We start from the raw sequence: 21,825 nt of genomic DNA on the forward strand, positions 1-21,825 counted from the left end.
GAAAGAGCAGAGTTATCCGACTATATTCCAATGTACAATAACACAAGCACTTAACGATTCTACTTAGAGACGGGCCCACACTCAGACACACACCCAAAGAAATGGACCCCGTCGGGTCTTTATTCGGCTCTCCAGCCGAGGAGGATAGTTCGGCTGGGAGTCAGGACGGCTGGCTACCTGGCCGCGAGTGCGCGGCTGGTCGTCCACCCCTTCCTGGAGCTCCAGTCGCCAAAGGACAGACCAGGGCAGCCGAATCCAGAGGAGGGGAGACGAGGTGATCTCCCTTGATAAAAAGTGGTCGACCGCTCGCTGTAACGTGCCAGATGAGACACCTCCGAAGCGCGAGATGCAGTCCGCCGCAAACCCAGGCAGAGACGCGCACTCGGGCAGACTCAGGACGCAAACTTCCCACACTCGTCCCGACAACCCCACTTTCTCTTCAGGAGGGGGGAGCTTCTTCTCCTGGCCACTCAACTTCTCATTGGTCGGACCCATCGCGAGACTCCCTGGCCGTCTCCCATTGGACAGGCCCATGGTAGGCGGGGAAACTCCCACCCTTCTGGGTGGAGTCCCGATAAGAGGCATTTGTAGCTCCGCCTACCTCATCTCTGACCACGTGTGTAATGGCGATGGTGTTGAGTGGGAGACGGGGCGGGTGAGACGCCTGCTCCTTGGCGATTGGCCAAAGAGGGAGGCCATGCTTATGTTAGACTCCGTGCTCGCCAGCGAGCGCGCGAAGAATGCAGAGTGTTGTTGTTGTGAAAGTGAAAAAATCTTATCTATAAAATAACCCACAGCGCACGTACACTTAATTCCCATTAGACACAGGGGATGGATTCTAACCAGAAACACTTACTGATATTGTTGCGAATCTGGTAGTCTTGAGCACTCAACATACAGGACTTATAGAACAGTTATATCGGTAACTATGTGCTTTTTAGTTAGGGTCCCCGTCCCTCGTTTAATGGGTGAATAAATGTACTTGCGCTGCGAGTTATTTTGATAGTTATGGTTTTCATTTATTTTTACACCATCAACTCCAACAACACGCCTTCACCTCGCTTCCTCACACCAACGCCATTGTCTGCGTGCGTGTCGGCACGTATGTGGGCAGAGTTCAAGGAGGTGCCTCGAGGCGGCCCTCGACCAATCAGCGTGCTACGGGTGGGGTGGCTGCCGCTCAGCCAATCAGATCCCACGACGGGGAGAAAGGGGTCCGTGTGGCGTCACCATGCCCCCGGGCCAATCGACGGACTTGCCGCTCGTATTGGCCAATGACAGGGCGACGAGTAATTCCACGTGCCAAAACCGTCCAGTGAGGGAGAGCGGAGGCGGAGGCGGAGGCGTCCCCCCCCCCCCCCCCGCGAGACAGGGTGAATAAGGGTGCGGCGCGATCGGTGAACGTGAGCTCAAGCTTAAGAGATCCTGCCTCAAAAAGAACCGCAAGGGGTGTGTGCTGTCTCTGTCGGTGAACTAGCGAGTGTTTGAGACAGTTGATGACCACCGAGCAGGCAAGGTTGTGGTCAATCTGACGGGCAGGTTGAACAAGCGTGGAGTTATCAGCCCTCACTTTGACATTCAACTCAAAGACTTGGGGAAGTGGCAGAGGAACCTCCTACCTTCTCGACAGTTTAGGATACAGAGGAGAGGTTTGGTTGCCAGGACGAGCGCCGAGCGGAGCTCAGGAGGCTGATTGCGGTTCACCGGTGTCTGGATTCTGCTTGCCTCTCGCTGGTGCCTGGTTCGAATCGGCTCGCCCAAACCACACGAGGTTGACAGGTCCGAGGCAGGCTCTGGTCTTCAGCTTGCCTTTCCCTCCGAGCTGGAGGCCTCAATAAAGGCTGTAGCCACCGGTTCTTAGGTGTACGTGTGTGTGTGTGTGTTTGTGGTGCCAGTCTAGTAAGTAGGAATTGTACAAGTGCTCTCTGGTTGCACATAAATTGCCTTGTATCTCTATATTCGGATAACTCTGCTTCTTGCCCCCCTGCGTGCCCCGTGCCCCCCTGCCCCCATGCGTGCCCCCCTGCCCCATTATAAATAAAGTCATGTGTTAAATGTATCAGTTCGTTTTTGTGTTTCTTTTATCGCTTTAACACGGTGCATGTTGGAGAATTAGCAAGGCCGTTGTTTCCGCCGTAAGGGGACATTTGGACCGACGGATCTCGGTGATCATCCGTTCGGGTCGCACACGGTTCGAGCACGCTAGCGGCTCGTTCCATGTGAGCGCCGTCAAGGGTGGATTTCCCCGGTAGTTTGGACGACGTGGGTATTTAGGTAAATTGAAATTGGCAATCGACCCTACCCCACGTGGTCGAACTATTGGCGATCTTCGGTCCGATAAGGGACCCGTCAGCTCCGGAGTTATCCGGGGTGACGACCTATAAATTCCGGGTGTTCGGTGGAGACGACTCTACTGCTCCATCTAGCGGTCGTGCTCGTCGCCGATACCCGGTCTGCAACAATATAACTGATCTTTAGGGACTCTGGCTGTTGCGTGCAGTGAGCTTCCAAATTCGTAACAATACGCCTAGGGTTCATTCATTCACCAGACATCATGTGAACCACACCACCACGGCCTATATATGCAAAGCGTTGGCGAGGCCTGCAGTATTGTATTGAATGACGTCATGACATAGCGGGGAGGCTGCCATAGCAGGAATTTGGAATTTTTCCACGTTACCGGAGATAACTCGCCTATACTGTCCGCAAAGGACACCGTGGGGTGTTTAACGTCCACCAATGAACACCGGTAGACAGGACGTCTACTTACGGTCCATCCGAGGGATGGCACACTCGTTGATGAATCACCTTGCCGGGTCGGGATTCGAACGCAGGCTACACGGCTTCGAGGCGAGTGTGCGTACCTGCAGGACATCCTGCCAGCACCATTCAATTCAAATCAAATCAAATGTAATGCAACGCACGTAATCCACGCAGATCACATCGTCCAATCTCGGCAACTTATAAAATAAAGGGGAAAATAAAAATTCACAACAACAAACCTCAGAATACTTAACAAGTGGTTTTTGGAAGAGGGCAACGTACTTTCCTCCAGATTAGGAACCATCTTGTTTACAATGTCTTGCATGGTTCCATCTGACCTGCAGGGCAACAGACGTGACTACCACGGATCAATGCAGCAGATAAACAAAGGGTGCTGATCAAACAATCTTGTGGGGAAAGTTTACCAAGCTTGGGTCTTACCTGATGTTGTAGTGCGGTATCGTCTGGTGAACCACCATATTGCACTTGGGACATCGATTACTGCTTTCAAAATGCTTCACAATGCAACTCTTGCAGACTGAAAGTAACAGAGCATGGTGGACCGACTTGGAGACCTTTTGGTGTTTCCAGGACTTTTAGAATGTCAAGTTAAACGAATTAACATACATTTCATAACAATCGGATGAAGTGTCTCCTCGTTGAAACTGTTCAATCAACGACGAGGTATAGGTAGTGACAAAGGGAGTATCAAACAGGTCTACGTGGTACTTACAGGTGTGCAAACACTCCGTGATGGTCGTTGCATCCACCAGGTATCCCGAACAAATAGGACACATGATGAAGGGGTTAACGTCCAATAACCGGACAACATGCTGCAGAAGGAAAAGTTGTTGCTGGAAATAAAATTCAAACAGTTGGAAAAGACCTTCAGCGACAGATAGACAAATCAAGAATCACATTTTAAATGGCGTTGTACAAACCGTTCACTACAGGGTATTGTGATTGGTAATTAATATCAATAAACAGGAAAGATCAACAAGACCAGCGATGCACGTTCATGGTAAGGGGTAAGGTAAGAACCCCGCACAGACTTGCTTGTCGATTGGGGGGGGGGGATAGCGAGAGGTGAAGATCTCACAAGGAGACCCCTGTCCGAGGCAGTGCGGAATGAAGATCCCGCACGAAGTCCTGTGGGGGGGAATGCGACGTACACCTTGTCGGGGAAGGGGACGAGAGCGAAGACCGTGCAAGGAGGACCCTTTTCGGGAGTGTGAGTGACAAAGACCCCACACGAAGTCCTGTGGGGGGGGGGTAATGTGAGGTACACCTTGTCGGGGAAGGGGACGAGAGCGAAGACGACCCTGTTAGGGGTTAAGAGTGACTAAGACCCCACACAAAGTCCTGGGGTGGGGGGGGGAATGCGAGGTACACCTTGTCGGGGAAGGGGACGAGGCCGAAGACCGTGCAAGGAGGACCCTATTAAGAGGTGTGAGTGACTCAGACCCCACACGAAGTCGAGAGAACTCGAGAAAGATAGAAAGAGAGATAGATAGAGAGAGATGGGTAGGGGTGCAAGGGACAAAGACCTCCATGTAGTCCACTGTCAGTGTTTGGGTAATACGATCATGCAGCATGGTGTCCCCTGTTGAAGGGGTGTGGCGTGGTTGAGCACGTACGAAGTCCCCTGTTGGGTGGGTGAGTGGCAGAGACCCCTCACGGTATCCCCTGTCAGAGGTGTGAGGGGGTGGGGGGGTGCGTGGGACGAAGACCCAATAAAGAGTGCACTGTCTGGGACGGTGAGGGATGAAGAACCCACATGAAGTCCTGCATGTTGGGGTAAGGGGGTGGTGCGTGGGATGAAGACCCCACAAGTACTTTGTCGGGGGGGGGGTGCGTGGGACGAAGACCCCACAAGTACTTTGTCGGGGGGGGGGTGCGTGGGACGAAGACCCCACAAGTACTTTGTCGGGGGGGGGGGGTGCGTGGGACGAAGACCCCGCATGGATTCCCCCGTCAGGGTTGGGGTAAGGCGAGTGACGAACATCCGTCACAGAGTTCCCTGTGACGGGTGGGGGTGGGGGTGGGGGTGGGGGTGGAGACCCCCTCACGGTATCCCCCGTCGGGGATCAGGGAGGAGTCGGTGAACAGAGATTCCTGTCAGGGAGGTGAAGGCGAAGACCCCTCATTCCGTCTCCTGTGATTGTGCGGGGACGACGGAGAGGACGACTCATCGCGCCTCCCGTCGTGGGATCGTGGACCAGGGAGAAAACTCCCCCGCACAGAATCCCCCGTCAGGGTCGGGGGTACAATGAGCCATGGACCACCGTCGGGGTGAGGGAACATGTCGCCCACACAGGTGATCCTCCGTGTAATCAGGGGACGAAGACCCTACAAGTCATCATCATCATCATCATCATCCGTGAGGAAGGATCTGCGCTCGAAACGCTCTTCTCGCCAGTCGGCTCGATCCCCGTGAAGATGTGATCCGTGATCCGTGAAGAAAAGGATGGAGAATCCCGGTGTGTTGGTGCCGCGATTCGATGATCAAAATACAACTTTCTCACCTTGTCCGCCATGGCAATGCGGAGATCATGAACCGGGACAGGATGGTCGGGCCCACAAAGCAGCGCAGGGAAACGGGTCGACAACTTGGTGACTCCTCGCAACGATCGACTCCAGGAATCGCGTGACGTCAGAGGCATCGGCCGGCGTCCGAGGTTATTCAGCAGCTGATTGGCTCAGCGTTTCGCCGAGGCAAAGAGCTGCTCCCTGATTGGTCAGCCCTTGATCAAAGTCCGGCTGCTGTCAGTGAACGATTCCTCGCGGATCGTGTATAATATTACAGAGATAGCTCCCCCACCATCACCATAACCAGATGCATATGTTGCCGGAGCGCGGGGTTGAGACGCAAGTTGTATTTTCTTACTAATGTTAAAACCGTTCACCTGTTTCCTCGTGCAATCGTGCGTCGAACAGGTGGGCTTCACCTTTAACAAAACCATGGTTAAAACGATTACTCCGGATCGCAACGGCTGCGCAGGTGACGGGTTCACCTTTTCCATAGAAGAGGTTTCACTCCGCTTGAAAATGATGCCAATTACAATTACCTGCCCAATGCACACCTTGAGATCCTCCTTTGGAGTCCACTGGAAAAAGGGGGGCTTGAGGGGTTGGGGGGTTGGGGGGTTGGGGAGGGGTGTGGGGAGGTATTTTTATTCATTTTTGAAAAATGCCCTTAATAAGTTGGAAAGTTTTCCTTGCACTCGTGGGAAAAGGTCATCATCGGTGCTCTTTTGTTTGCTCTTCCTCCCGAACCTTCCACCGGTCGCAGTACGTGGATCCAGGTACGACTACCTGGCCAGCGCGTGATAGTTCCTCGAACCAGGGCTGGTGGTAACCATTAGGTGAACGAGACGGTCACCTGGAGCGGCGATATTTGGGGTTGGGGGGGTCACAGCAAAAAAAACGGAATGAATTATTCATGAAATTCTATAAGTAAACAAGCAGAGTTCAGTAGTGGGAAATGAAAAGTCGAGATCTACTGATATACGTCACCGACATCTATGGAAGAGACGATAGATGTAAGTGTTGGGATGTTTGAAGCTTTGAGTCTCAGGTTGGGGAGTTTTGTGGGTAGGGTGGGCACGGCTGGCTTTGGCATTCTTGGCACCGCAGACCAGTGGCCGGGGCAGGTAAAGCAGGCAGGTGATGGTACAGGTCGAGAAGACCATCACAAGCCCGCAGGTAGGTGATGTAGGCCGGCAGACCGATGACGTGGCTGCCAGGTAGGCAATGCAGGTCAGGGCTGGCAAGCAGGCAAGACAACTGGCTTCACCCTAATCTCCTCACCTGTTCTCGTCTCTCACCTGCTTTGGCTCCTTCTAAGCTATATTAACGCCCTGGTTCTTCTACTCGATGAACGCAGAAGTTTTATTCCTTTCTAATATTCATTTTTGAAAGTTAATTTTTCGGGGAGAAGAGGGGGAGTCGGGGCGCAAGCTGAAGGTTCACCGAATACTCTTGCACCGGCCCTGCGTTGAAGCCCTCCCGGCAGGAGAATGATTGTGACCTGAGTTTTTGGAGACTCGACTTGCTTTTTTGTTTATTGCTAGGTATTTGTGCTTGGACCGCGTTGAAGAGATCTCCTCTGAGCACTATCATGGACCTCCACTTGAGAAAGACCTTCACATTAAGACCAGTGCTGGACAGTTTCCGCAAGAATCGGCTTTTCAGACCATTGCCGACAATTCAGCCCATCACCAGGACAAAATGATGAATACTATAACACTAAACTTGTATTGCAAGCATGAAATATATTGAAGTGCCTGAGCAACTTCTGAAAAGTCAATTCGGACACCTCGGTCAGGGATCAGGGAGGATCAGGCAAGACTTTGAAGGCTTTGGAGAGAAAAGGTGACTTCGCCGACTGCACCTGTGAACATTGAACAGCTGTTTGTGCCTGCATTGCGTGGTAAGGTTTTATGGCAGCGTATGCATGGCATGTCTGTGTTATCTGCTTACCTTCTTCATCCTGTCCTCTTCATACCACCCAATTTCTGCCACATTGTTAAATGGATTGTATTGTGTAGAGTTAGATTACCACCTTCTTGGCCCTTCACACACCAAACCTCAAGCATCAATATTGTGGATGTCTAGTAGGTGTGACACCTAATACGCAGGTTGTGCTCAGGTAAATACAACATAAAATGTAGCTTCCTGCTTTAGTGCGGTCTGTGAAAGACAGGACTGCATCATCTGCTACACTGGTACACACAGTGTCAGTCGGCGTTTTGGACAGTCACCCAAATCTTGAGAAGGGAATCAACTGACATTGCATTTGCATCCACTGGTGTCCATTGGATGCATTTCTGGATCACCGTCCTTTTTTACCGCCAAAAAGTTAAAATAAATAAATAAATAAAAACTCAGCAAACATTGTAACAAAGCTCCTTCCTTTTCTCTGACAACCTAATCTCAGATCAGGTCACTCTACCTTGGACATGCTGTTTTGACTCATCCAACAATGGATGGAAGCCCTCAGTGTGAAACATGAGATCAGTGCCGTCTCTGGATATATCTCGTGTTTTCGATACAGTCTGATATCGTACCTTGCTCTCCAACTCTCTGCCTATGGCATCCAAGACCAACTGCACACATGGCTCACTGACTTCCTCGACTCTTGTCGCCAACATGTGACTCTCAACAGGATCCTTTCATCTCCTTTCCCTGTCAAGGCTGGAGTGCGCAAGGCAGTGTTCTGGGCCCACTCATCATCCTGATCTTCATCAATAATCTCACTGACTCTGAAAAATCCTCCATCTATTTGCTGATGATGCTACGCTCTCCCGTGCCATCCCTCATCCTTCAGTCAGGCAGGCAGAAACTCTTCCCTCTCTTCAGACCTTGACAAAATCACAAGCTGGTCAAACACTTGGAATGTCTTTCAATTCTGACAAATCTCACACTCTCAATATCTCTCTCCAAAAGGACCAACTGGCAAACCTTCCCATCTACTTTCTTTGCAATCCTCTTGAGGAAGTTCAGTTACTCAAACTCCTGATGTTACTATCACCATGATCTCTCTTGGGCAAACCATATTTCAAATTGTTGTCCAAAGCCAGTGGCCGATGGGCATCCTCAATCGTACAGTCCTTCCTTGGCACGCCTGAACTACCATCTACCGACAAGGCCTTCATCCACAGGTTTATGGAGTACCGCTCTTCCCTCTGGGCTGGCTCTCCTGCCTCACATCTTGCTCAGCTTGATGCCGTGGAAACCAACGCCTTTAAGATCATTGGACTCTCCCACGCTGAAGCTTTGCGTATCACAGATAGGTCAGTGGCCTCTCTATCTTCTACCACCTCCTTTCTGGTCTTATACATTCTGCTCTTCCATGCTTTGCTCAACCCCAACCTCTCCTCCCCCCCACCCCGGGTTCTGTTCACCATCAACTCCCTTCTAGTGAAACTACCTAAATCCAGGATCACACCTCACCTCCACTCATTTGTTCATTCCTCTTTTTTCTCACCTGTGGAACCAATTTCCACATTGTCTTCAATCTCATTCTTCCATCCAGGTCTTCAAGACAGCTGTTCACCACCATCGCAGATCATCCCCAATCTAGATCCATGATATTTTCTACCCTTCTTAACTCCCCTCCCCCATGACCCCAAGCCCTCCTCCTTCCAAATTTCCAGTTTTTCCTCCCCGGTTTCCTTCTGTATACATCTTGTCCACCCCATGTATCCTTTCCTGCCCTCATTCTTCCCCACACCCTTGTTTATCCAAGTCTCCTGGAGTCATGTCCTCCAACTCCACTGTTGATGTCCTATCTCTATCTCTCTCTCTCTCTCTCTCTCTCTCTCTCTCTCTCTCTCTCTCTCTCTCTCTCTCTCTCTCTCTCTCTCTCTCTCTCTCTCTCTCTCTCTCTCTCTCTCTCTCTCTCTCTCTCTCTCTCTCTCTCTCTCTCTCTCTCTCTCTCTCTCTCTCTCTCTCTCTCTCTCTCTCTCTCTCTCTCTCTCTCTCTCTCTCTCTCTCTCTCTCTCTCTCTCTCTCTCTCTCTCTCTCTCTCTCTCTCTCTCTCTCTCTCTCTCTCTCTCTCTCTCTCTCTCTCTCTCTCTCTCTCTCTCTCTCTCTCTCTCTCTCTCTCTCTCTCTCTCTCTCCTGTTATGTCCATATCCGTTCAGTGTATTTGCTGTTCCACATGCCTCTACTCTCTATCCAAAAAAAGGGATAAAAAATGCAAAGCACATGTACTTCATAGAAAATAAAAAAAAAGAGAGGGGGGGACACCTGCTCATGCGGGATTATAGAATGTTGTGGGGATGAGATAGGGGTTGAAGGGGGAAACATTGTATAGTTATTTCATTATTAAATATTCAGCATTAGAGTATGGTATTTGTGTGTAAGTATCACAACCTGTCCAAGTATGTCAAGACAGATTTAATTGTGATCCTTCCATCCTCTAAATCTATCATCAGGAGAGCTACTCGACAGTGATTCGGTTCACTTTTTCGCAATCCTGTGGTGGTGCAATGTTTGTCTTGATGTACCTGCACAATAATAAATAAATAAATATGTGAAGGCTCTTAGTTAAATCTTCTTTTAAGATCATACAAGGTCTTGTGGGTGCTAATCTGGCAATTGGTATCAGTGCAGGAGGTGAAAAAACCGCTACAGCAACTCATGATGAATTTAGCTGTTGTTCATGTGGCTTCGTTCATCACTTGCTGGGACCGTTAAAGCACAAAGTGAAAATAACTTACAATGCCTTCAGAAAGTATTCACACCCCTTGACTTTTGTCACGTTTTGTTGTGTTACAGCAGGGGTCTCCAACCTGCGGCCCGCGGGCCGCATGCGGCCCCTGAGACGGATTTATGCGCCCCGCGGTGCCATATTAAGTTTACATTGCAATGCGGCCCACGATACTGCCAATTTGTCAGGATCAATGATCAAAGCGTTCTGTAATTTTTATTATGATTTTGATTCATATTCGACACATGTGCTTTTAACACGATTATTCATTTATCATAATCGTTGGCAAGAAAAATATATTCAGCACTAATTTTTGTTTAAATTTCCACATATAAATTATATATTTATATTTTTCGGAATTTAGCGTCCTTTTTTTGGGTGCGCCCTCCGCCCCTCACCACTTTGATTTTGTGGCCCTCCACCCAAAAAGGTTGGAGACCCCTGTGTTACAGCCTTTAAAATGGATTAAATTTAATTTTCTGTGTCACCGATCTACACCAAATACCCCACAATGACAAAGTGAAAACATGTTTTTAGAAATTTCTACAATTGAATTAAAAATGAAAAGCTGAAATATCTTGCGTCAATAAGTATTCAACCCCCTGAGCCATTACTTTGTGGAAGCACCTTTTGCAGTGATTACAGCTTCGAATCTTCTTGGGTATGTCTGTATCAGCTTTGCCCATCTGGATTTGGGGATTTTCTCCCATTCTTCCTTGCAGACTTGCTCAAGCTCTGTCAAGTCGGATGAAGAACGTCGGTGAACAGCAATCTTCAATTCTTTCCACAGATTCTCAATGGGATTCAAGTCTGGGCTTTGGCTTGGCCGCTCAAGGACTTTCACATTCTTGTTCTGAAGCCATTCCAGTGTTGCTTTGGCTGTATGCTTGGGGTCATTGTCCTGTTGGAACGTAAATGTTTGCCACATTCTAAGGTCTTTTGCACTCTGAAGCAGGTTCTCCTCAGAAATTTGCCTGTATCTGGCTCCGTTCATTGTTCCCTCTATCCTTACAAGTCTCCCAGTCCCTGTCACTGAAAAGCATACCTATAGCATGATGCCACCACCACCATGCTTCATGGTAGGGATGGTGTTAGATGGGTGATGGGCTGTACTTGGTTTCCGCCAGACGTAGCGCTTTGCATTCAGGCCAAAGAGTTCAATTTTCGTCTCATCAGACCACAGAATCTTTTGCCTCATGTTCTCAGTCTTTCAAATGTCCTCAGTCTTTCATTTTTCTCAGCACAGCGAGTCCTTCTCTTCAGGCTGCCTCCTCCCAGCCAACGGTTGCCCCAAAGTTCATCGTTTATTGACACACCGTGCCTTTTTCTCAGGAGTGGCTTCTGTCTAGTCACGCTCTCAAAAAGCCCAGATTTCTGAAGTGCCGCAGAGATTGTTGTCCTGGCAGGGTCTCCCATCTCAGCCATGGAACTTTGTAGTTCTGTCAGAGTGGTCATTAGGTTCTTGATCACCTCCCTGCCTAATATCCTTCATGCCCAGTTTCTCAGTTTGGTTGGAGGGCCAGCTCGAGGAAGAGTGTGCAGTTCCATATTCTTTCCATTTCCTAATGATGGAGCTTCCTGTGCTCTTGAGAACTTTTAACACTCGAGAAATTGTTTCATACTCTTCCCCAGATCTATTCCTCCACACAATTCCAACTCGGAGTTCTACGGACCAGTCCTTGGACTTCCTGATAGAGTTTCTGCTCTGACATGCACCGTGAACTGTGGGACCTGATATAGAAAGGTGTGTTTCTTTCTAAATCATGCCCAATCGATTGAATTGGCCACGGGTGGACTGCAATCCAGTTGTAGAGAGACATCTCAAGAATGATCAAAGGAAATTGGATGCACCTGAGCTCAATTTGGAATGTCATAGCAAAAGGGGTTGAATACTTATTGATGCAAGACATTTCAGCTTGTAATTAATTTGTAAAATTTTCTTAAAATATCTTTTCACTTTGTCATTATGGGGTATTTTGTGTAGATCGGTGCCAATTAAAAACAAAACAAATTTAATCCATTATAAATTCAGGCTGTAACACAACAATATTTAGCAAAAGACGAGGGGTGTGAATACTTTCTGAAGGCACTACAGATTGGTGGATGAAAAATATCTTTTGATCGACGGATGATAAAGACCATGAGATCAGCGGCGGATGAAAAAAAAGAGCCTGGCATCGACGGAGGATAAAGAGCTCGGGAACACCCGCAGACGCAGCTGAGAGAAGTGATACAAAAATGCAGATGTAGATCAAATTTCTACCTGGAATCTGAAGAGGAGTTTTGTTTTTGCCTCAGCGCTGCTGGATGCATCGGGCCTGCAGAGAGAGCCGCTGTGTCGTGCCTCACCGAACAAGCTGCGTCCCTTGTTCCTTCCTCGGTTGGCACGCAGAGCAATCCTTTTTCAATCTGATTATTTCGATGAACTTGTGTTGGCTAGTTCAAGGTTCAAAGGTTTTTTTGGGGGGAATATTAGGTTAGAGTACGAATGCTTCTCTTTTGTACCATCATGTTTTAAACATTTTAAATGTCATGAATGATTATGCTGCCCTCCCACCAACCACAATTGTGTAAAAGCAGCCTTTGTTTCCTTATTATGCAGGGATATCGAATTCTTAAGTATGTACATAGCAAGAGAATCTGTCGGAAAGTTATCGACATGTAGAGTGGGGAAACAATGTATACATGTGCAATTAGAATATGTTGGAATGTGTATGTGTCATTCGGAAATGATCAAAGCTTGTCCTCTTAGGTCTGGGACGGACCTCGGAGAAAGGAGGGGGCAATGTTGTGGGGATGTGATTGGATTTAAAGGGGGGTAATGTAGAATAGTTATTTCCTTAGTAAATGTTCAGCATAAGAGTATGGTATTTGTGTACAAGTATCACAACGTGTTGAAGTATATCTGGACAGATTTAATTGTGATCCTTCCATCCTCTGTTCTCTTTTCATTAAATGTTTCTTTTAAAGTCATATTGTTGCGGGGCCAGGTATCGGCTGCGAGCACGACCGCTAGATGGAGCTGTAGAGTCGAGTCCGCCGATCACCTGGAATTTAGATCGTACTTTTTCGGAAAACTCCGAGAAGTACGGGTCCCTTATCGGACCGTGAAGCATCAATATTTCTACCATGTGATACAGGGTTATTTGCCAATTTTCAAAATACAGTACCGAGATATCCATGTGGCGATTTACCGAATCGCCACACCCTCGACGGCACCCATACGGAACGAGCTGCTAGCGTACTCGAACCGCGTGTGATCCGAGCGGATGGTCACCAAAGTCCTGTCGGTCCAAATGTCCCCTTATGGCGGCACAACGGCCTTGCTAATCTTCCAACACGCAGCACGCTAAGCCAATGGAGGAAAGGACATGAACGAGCCGATACATTTCACAAATGGGGATATTTATTAAACAATAGGGAAATGAGGGGAGCATGTAATGGCAGAGTTGTCCAAATATTGATAAGCACATATGTACAGCAAGGCACTTATACAATTCATTACTTAGCGGACTGGCACCACAAACACACACACACACACCCAAAATAATCAGACCCACAGTGGTCTTTATTAAGGCCTCCAGCTCGGATGGAGAGGATGAGCTGAAGACCAGGTTCTGCCTCGGACCTGTCCACCTCGTGTGGTCTTTGAGTTGATTCGGACTGGGTACCGGTGAGAGTGAGCTGAATCCAGACACCAGCGATCCGCGAGCGACCTCCTGAGCTCCGGCGGATCCTCTCACGCTCCAGAACATGCGCTGGTGAAGACGAGGCGCCGATCCTTCCAAACCAGCCCGAGTAGACTCAACCAACCAACCACCAACTACAACCACCACCCAGGAACCAAGGACCAAGAACCAAGAACCAAGAAGAACCAATTTCTGTCTCTCCGTTCCCTTTTTATCCCTCCCGGGCACGGCTCGCTTCCGGCATGGCCTGACCGCCATCGGTGGGGGCTGTCGCATTCCATTTCTTGGAGTGCCCAAGCGAATCGAAGGGTGGGGCCTGACCTTTCCCCGACTCGGTGGGTTGCCTAGCGAATCAGTGGGTGGGGCCTGACCTTTCCCCTACTCGGCAGGTTGCCAAGCGAATCGTGGGTGGAGGCCTGACCTTTGCCCTACTCAGCGGGTGGAGAATGCCTGGAGCAGAGGGTTTTCGTTGGTGTTGTTATCGTTGGTGTTGTTGTCATCGTTGGTGTTGTAACAAAAGAAAACCTGACTATTAAAATAACTTCACAGCGCATGAACATTTATTCACCCATTAGACTAGGGGATGGATTCTAACTAGAAACACATACTAATCGAAATAACTAAGCTACGAGGACGGCTGTCTGTGTGTGTGCACAAGGCTTCCAAATTCGTAACAATATAAGGTATTGAGAGTGTTAATCCAACAATTAGCTTCACTGCAGTCGGTGGAAAAACCTTTATGGCAGCTCCTGAATGGAGCTGTTGGTCACGTGGCTTCGTTCATCACTCACTGGGGCCGTTAAAACGATCAACCGAGTGAAAATAACTCAAGATTGGGGGATGAAAAATTGAGTTAAGATCAGCGGATAATAAAGAACTTGAGATTGGCGGATGATAAGGAGCTGCAGAACATCCGCAGACACGGCTGAGAGGAGTGATTTTAAAAAGGCAGCTGTTGGATTGAATTGCTCTCTGGAGTCCGAAATGGAGTTTTGGTTTCGCCTCGGGATTGCTGCATGCGTCGACCCTTTCAGAGAAGCCTCACCAAACAAGCTTCATTCCTCGTTCCTTCCTCGATCGGCATGCAAAACATTTGGCTATTAACCCCCAGCGTGGTTAAGAAGCGCGATCGTGGGAAATTGGTGTCATTACCTCACAGGAGGTTCTATTCAAACCACCGCCGAATAGTCCAAGCCACCGCTCGGGCTTCCTTCCTGTTTGTAGGATGATCCAGATAGAGCGTCAGATTCTTGGTAGAGCTGTCTATATGCCTAAAACTGAAGCAAAGATCTATTTGGCTTTCCCGGCAGACTGCGTATGGTCTCTTTCGATGATTTGTCATTAAATTGGTGCTCCTGAAGGTGGAGAATTTGACCTCGAGTCCACCCGTCAGTCCACCGTAACACTGGTTCATCAGGATTGGTATTGGGACGCTGGTCCGAATCTGGTGGCCGTAACAATATAATGGCACCTCTTCACTGGAATGGTGACACTGAATCCATGTGCCACACCAGCACTTGCTACAAGGTTTATGACCAACATGAGGCACTTGTTTCAGCATCTATTACACAGTTCAAAGGATTTTGAATTGTACCCAGGAAATGAGGTATTAAAGTTAAAATGGAACTTCCGGCTGCGGTTGCAGTCTGTGAAAGACAGAGCCGCCCATTGTTAATATCAGTGTTGCAGTTGACACTGATAGCTGCATTTTTTTGGCGTGATGGTGAACAGTGAAAATGAAATCCAGATGCTGACGGTCTTTCCCAAGCATGGGCTATTTTGGCAAGGTGTGGGTGGTGACGACATTTTTGAGGTTGAAGACCTTGTGAAAGCACAATACAAAATAAACTTGCAAATGAAACAAATGAACACTGATGATCATTTATTTTGATCAGAGAAGAGCAATTTTATCTGCATCATGGAACTTATGTAGCCCGGCTACAAAATCTATTGTTTTTAAGTGCTGCGACATGAAAGTTTTTTTTAATGCAAAATAATTAAAGTTTTTAAAGATGCCTAAAAATTAATTATACAATACAACTTCTTTTGGCTCGTTGCAGTTTTAGAAACCAGGTTCTGTGAAAGGCGAGCCAATAAAACTTTAAGAGCCATAAAATGGTTGTTAAATAGGGTGCTCATTTTACAGGGCATTTAACGGACCAGGGCATTCCGCTGTAGTGGAGTATCTTGTTTTCTTTATAGGTTGCTGTCGTTAAAAATGTTTCACCATATTGACATAACTCTGGCAATCACAATCGTTCATACACAATTCAACTTGTCATTGTACAACGTCGCTCTGCATAAAATGTCAGATTAAAAATATATATACACGTGCTTGAAAATTTTTGGATCTAAAGAGCTGCTTGGGTCACGTTTGGTACGGCTGGTGAAGTGCGAGGTCCTTTTGGTTGGGAAGGATATGGTGTTTGTAGTAAAGCACCAGGTCGGCCAGGCACGAGAAGCGGGCATTCTCTTCTTTCCTATCTAGCCACAAGCATCCGGAGTCCTAGAGACAAACAAGTGAGCGTCACATAGATGGAGGGAAGGTTTTAATAAGGTGAGAGAGATCGAGAGAAAGTAAAGGAAGAACTGAAAGGAGAGAGAGAGAAAGAGAAAAACAAAAACAGACAGAATGTTGTGGATTTTGAAATAAGAGAAAAGACACTAGAAAACTGGAGCCGCGTCACTAAAATACGCCATCAATTCAAAAGAGATCTGAAGAATTCCTTCAGTTTACTGACTGCCTGATTCAATGTTTGTCTCGCTCATAAGCTGGGAATCATCCATAGCCAAGATTTCCATCCTCGTATCGTAAAACCCCACTGAACAAAGGGACTATTGTGAGGATTTCATTTGTAGAACCGTTTGAACACCCCACTTAAGATTGTTAAAAGGTTCAAGTTTCTGATCTGCCCTCGTGCTGATGCAAGATTTTTTTTTTTGGTAAACCAAATACATGACCCACAATGTATTCCAGTCAAGTCATTGCAGGGTGCACTGGTGTGCACTGGCGTAGACGAAGAGATGATAGGAAGTCTGAATGCTAAGCATCAACACTGTGCATTTCAAGGATGTAGAAATTTAAACGGGAAGGGTAAAAACTTACTGGATAGTGAGGAAGCAAGTATAAATGAGGGAAATGATTAACATACTTCACCCGCAAAGTCTATCAGGTTAAAATAAGCTTTAATACGAAAAACATAGGGGAAATACCCCTGGGCATTCACCTGGTAGTATGACCAACAAAATATGTAATGGAAAAGAAAGTAAATATCTACGGATTTTTGTTTTTAATGCCGTAAACAAACCGTGGTACATCAATGGTGATAAAGGTTGCGGTCAAGTTTCATCGAAATTGTGTGTGTAGTTTCTTAGAAGAAAGCGAATATCTCTTTGGGTGTGTATGTGTAGGGGGGGGGGTGCAACTCCTCATAAACTCCCTCCACAGACCCCCTGAGACCCCAATTTTTTTTTTTTAATGCCATCAACAAACTTTGGTACGTCATGGAGGTTGTGGCCAAGTTTCATCAGAATTGCCAGTGTAGTTTCTGAGAAGAAAGCAAATATCTATTTTAGGGGGCAACTCCCATAGACCCCCCTTTGGGCCTAATTTTTGGAATGCCATGATACCTTTTCTGCCACGATAGTATACCTTTTATGGCTTGTTGTCTTTGTGTTTGCGTACAAATTGGATTCGGTAGTCTGTTGCACTTTTCACGCATTCAGACAATTTAAAGTTGTCATTCTGTGCACTTGCTTGAGTTCCATCAGGCCGCGACCTCCTTCTCACCTCGGCAGGTACATTCTAGGGATGCACTGACTTTTGTAGAACATTTTGTGCATAGTGAGGAGTTGCCTTGTGTTGATATCTACTTTATTGATTTCTGATTGTGGCCAGTTTATTGTTCTGCGGCTGTATTAGAACACTGGTACTGTGAGAATTGGTTTATGGCTTTGATTTTGTTTCTTGGGGAGAGGTATGTTTGTCAGATTCACTTCGTTCTACTCTGGTATTCTTTATTAATTGTCTTGCGTATTTGTTTGTGACATATTTGGTGGCCCTCTTCAACTTCAAGGTATTTGAAAGATGCTTTGTTGTATAGCTTCTGTATTGTTGTATTTAGGTCAATTTTTATGTTGTCCGTTTTTTGTTGGTTTACCTTGTATGAACGTGTACTTGGTACACTTATCTAGGCCAAATTGAATATCGTCAAAGTACCGTTTCAGTAATTTCAGTTGTTCGGTGCGAAGAGCATGCACATTGGATGCGTCACCTTTCCTGTCTCTTTGGACGTTTTTTTATTGGATGTTAGGATGTATCCATGTCCTTGCTCAGTGAGTCCAGGACCAGGCAAAACAGGGGGATGAAAGTCGATCATCTTGAGGGATCCTGTGTCATATCTTCAACCCAAGTAGTATTCTGATCTTTCCTTCCGAGTGCTGTAATATCAACGTGGTATTCCAGAGCTCCATTGCTTCCTAAATTAGTTCGATTATTTGGGGGTTAATCTCGCATACCTTCATGCATTTTATCATCCATGAATATGAAACACTATTAAAACCTTTTTATGGTCTATCCATAGGGGAGGTAGGACGTCCACTCCATGCTGTGGACAATTTGTTTCTTCTCGTTTTACAGTTTTCGAGTATGGCCTTGTTTAGTATTTTCTTCTTTTACATGCCTTCTATGCCTGGTGTTGGCTTTATGGTTAGGGTGGTGAGCTTGGGATCCTAGGATCCTGAGTTCAAATCCCACTTGGCTGTTGAGTTCATACCACGTGGGGTTGGCTCAGCCTGCCATCCTTCCGAGGTCGGCAAAATGAGTACCAGTGTCCTGGTAAGGGGGACACTGCATCAGAGGCATTGCAGCGTCCCAACCAATGATGCAACCAGCAGCCAACGGCTGCACTCGATGGAGAGAGAGAGAGAGAGATCTCTCAGTCTTTTGTCTTTGATTATATATTTGTTTATTTATTTTTTCGATTCTCTTCTTTAGCTTTGGGCTTTGGTTTCTTCTCAGAAATTGTTGTATTTGTCCAATTTCCTTTCTCAGTTGCTCTCTCTGTGTCTCTCGTCTCTGTTTCCAGTTGTGTTTGGTCTCTGTTTGTGGGACCTGGTCTATTCTTGTTGCAGCTTTGTTTACCTGTTTTTTCTTTTGGGGGCAGGGGGGGGGGGAGCAGCGCTGCTGCAAAGCACTCAGTGTTGATTTTCTTTGAGGAGGATGATTTTGTTATAAATTTACCAATTGATCGGTTGAGTTGACCTCTTCTTTAGCTATTCCAAAGAGCCTTCCTTCTTTGTCTATCCCCAATCTGTCCAACTCTTTTTTTTAATACCTTCCTCCTCTTTTATCGTTTTTCCAGTGGTCAATGTATATCTGTTGATATTTTGTTTTATATTTTCATTTTGTCTTTTTTGCCTTCCACAGATCTCCTAATGTCTCTGATCCTCACTGTTGTTGTGCTTCCCTCTTCCCCTTCTTGTCTCCTGCTCCCTTTGTTATATGTTCTGTGTTTTAGCTCTTACACGAGCCTTGACAAAGTATACAAAAAAAAAACAAACAAAAAAATTGTTGGGTGTGGATTCGTTGTCGTTTCGGTTTCTTGTTTGACATCTTCCATTCGCACCTGTCTTTATCTCCGCCACCGAAGTTGAAGGAGGTTATGTTTTTATCCCTTTCTGTCTGTTTGTTTGTTTGTTTGCTTGTCTGTGTGCAGGATATTTAAAAAAGTTGTCGACGGATTTGGATGAAATTTTGTGGACAGGTTGGGTGTGCAACAAGGACGAACTGATTAGATTTTGGTGAAGATCCGGATCCGGATCTGGAGACTAGAATTATTTAATTTTTTAAGTGTTTCTTCACCATTGAGAGAGAGGGCCAAAAAGGATATAGTACTGCATAGCATGATATTTCAAAAATATATTGGGCCCGATATGTTCTCGTGGATCAGGCATTACGTGGCGGAGGTATGTGCTCTACTGAGCGCCCTTCTAGTTGGAAATGTTTTGGGGCTATGGCATTATAGACAAGGACCATTAAGTGTTCAAGCACTTGGCTCATTCCCCTTAAAGCTCACCTGCTGAGGGTTTGTAAGTCTCCCAGGCACAAATTTGGCCACTTACACACAAAGCAAAAGTTAAGTTTTCCAATATAGTTTGTGGGTTCATGGACCGAATCATGCTAGAAGCTGAACTTTGTTGCCCCTCAAGCGGGTCCCATGAGCATGAAAATGGCAGGAAAACAACAGGACAGGACAGATGTGCACAGATGTGTACAATGATACTAAAAAAGAGATCCAGCTGGTATAACAAACTCACATTTTTGAATATCTTGAAATTTCGCATTTTCTGGCTGACATCATCCCACACCACAAGAACCTGAGGGAGGGAATTCGCGTTTGGTTTCTCCGAGTGAAATGAAGTCCGGACATGAATGTGGAACATTTTAAATTAAGAATATTTTGATTCATGAAAAAAATTGCCAGACATTAGAAACACAACTACAGGAGCCATAAACTTGAAAATTGTATTTTGAGTAAAACCGAGAAAAAAATGTTTCTGGTCAGAAATATTACTGAAAAGTTCAAAACAAAGAGACTTGTCCTCATTTTTGTATGATTTTATACAACATACAATTTAAACAGGATTAAATTAAATCCTTTTGTTGACCAAAATGGGAACAACCTCAGCATTGCTCACCTGTCCACCTTGTGAACACTGCCGTACGCAGTACAATCCGTGCTCCACTTGATTCCTCCGCAAAGTGCTGTTAAAGAGCACACGCAGCAAGCATTCAGCATCAACTAATACTTGTGTGTTTATTCCTTTTGTGAAGCACATAGCCACATTCCTCTATGTCATCGATGAGCTTCAGCAATTTTAGAAACGAAGGGCTCATCTATTATGTAGCCAAAGATAGTGGAATACTATTTTGATCCTCTTTGCCCCATGCACACCGATCCAAACCACCACCTGCACCCCCACTTCACCGCCTCTTTCGCTGCAATAAATACATGTTGGAACTTTGTCCCCACAATTTAATACCACACTGCCAGTGCATCCCCTGCAACTGTTAAAGCTGATGCGAAACTATCAATAGATGTTAATGTAAAATAATATAATTAATACAAACAAACTATTTTGAATCAATATATAACTTCATAATTCCACACGCATACTGTAACGTGTTATCACCACCACGTTGGAACAAAATCAAAACCATAAACCAACAAAATCAAAGCCACCACCCTCCCTCAGCCCTCAACCAATAATGATCTCCACCCAAATGGAAAATTGAATTGTAACTTCAATCCTACATTCGATAATTATTTTTGCATTTTCCAAAGTAAAATTTTGGATTTGAAATAGTGAATTTATAAAATGGTGACATTATTCTCAGCTTCACCAGTGAACTCCAGCATGCACAGATGGCTATCAACAATTCCCACAAAATGCCTAATCAATGGATGTGGTATGTGGTAGTAGTGGGAGAAAAGAGATAAGAGAACCCCCCCTCCCCCTCCACTTTCCTCTCTTTGCATTTACATAATATATAGATGGCCCTGAAATATGACATGGGGCAACTAAGCTTTCGGAGGTCAGTTATGCTCTCAGTACCTTTCAACAACAGCAGTGTCAGCAGTAGGAAAAAACATGGCGGTCGGCACAAGGTTTTCTGGTGTGAACTCCTGCACAAGGTGAATAAAAGGAAAATCAATCTGTGTTGTGTGTGCATATCATCCTGTGTTGTGTGTGTATATCATCCTGTGTTGTGTGTGTATATCATCCTGTTTTATGTGTGTATATCATCCTGTGTTGTGTGTGCATATCATCCTGTGTTGTGTGTGTATATCATCCTGTTTTATGTGTGTATATCATCCTGTGTTGTGTGTGTATATCATCCTGTTTTATGTGTGTATATCATCCTGTTTTATGTGTGTATATCATCCTGTGTTGTGTGTGTATATCATCCTGTGTTGTGTGTGTATATCATCCTGTGTTGTGTGTGTATATCATCCTGTGTTGTGTGTGCCCATCATCCTGTGTTGTGTGTGTATATCATCCTGTGTTGTGTGTGTATATCATCCTGTGTTGTGTGTGTATATCATCCTGTTTTATGTGTGTATATCATCCTGTGTTGTGTGTGTATATCATCCT

General features: G+C 46.2%; 2 protein-coding genes across 3 annotated transcripts in view; both read right to left on the reverse strand.

The window, feature by feature from the left end:
- The window catches only part of LOC147034141 (polycomb group RING finger protein 6-like), a 60,081-nt gene extending 54,635 nt beyond the window's left edge, over positions 1–5,446 (reverse strand). Inside the window, exons 1-4 of one of the 2 annotated variants that reach the window (XM_085877178.1) lie at positions 5,289–5,446; positions 3,497–3,617; positions 3,205–3,301; positions 3,046–3,101 (exon numbers count right to left, since the gene is read on the reverse strand). In XM_085877178.1, the coding sequence (XP_085733304.1) occupies positions 3,046–3,101; positions 3,205–3,301; positions 3,497–3,617; positions 5,289–5,426 (412 nt within the window). In that variant the 5' untranslated portion in view covers positions 5,427–5,446. The remainder of the gene's footprint in view (positions 1–3,045; positions 3,102–3,204; positions 3,302–3,496; positions 3,618–5,288) is intronic. The other variant, XM_085877188.1, reaches the window with a different exon arrangement.
- Positions 5,447–14,255: 8,809 nt separating this feature from the next.
- Positions 14,256–21,825, reverse strand: part of LOC147034142 (SH3 domain-binding protein 2-like) — a 54,700-nt gene continuing 47,130 nt past the window's right edge. The window contains exons 9-12 of the mRNA XM_085877211.1: positions 21,286–21,356; positions 20,368–20,434; positions 19,987–20,046; positions 14,256–16,174 (exon numbers count right to left, since the gene is read on the reverse strand). Of these exons, the coding sequence (XP_085733337.1) occupies positions 16,037–16,174; positions 19,987–20,046; positions 20,368–20,434; positions 21,286–21,356 (336 nt within the window). The 3' untranslated portion in view covers positions 14,256–16,036. The remainder of the gene's footprint in view (positions 16,175–19,986; positions 20,047–20,367; positions 20,435–21,285; positions 21,357–21,825) is intronic.

This window comes from Eptatretus burgeri, chromosome 1, assembly GCF_056783735.1.
Source record: "Eptatretus burgeri isolate ZD-2024b chromosome 1, Ebu_testis_v1, whole genome shotgun sequence".
Lineage (NCBI taxonomy): Eukaryota > Metazoa > Chordata > Myxini > Myxiniformes > Myxinidae > Eptatretus > Eptatretus burgeri.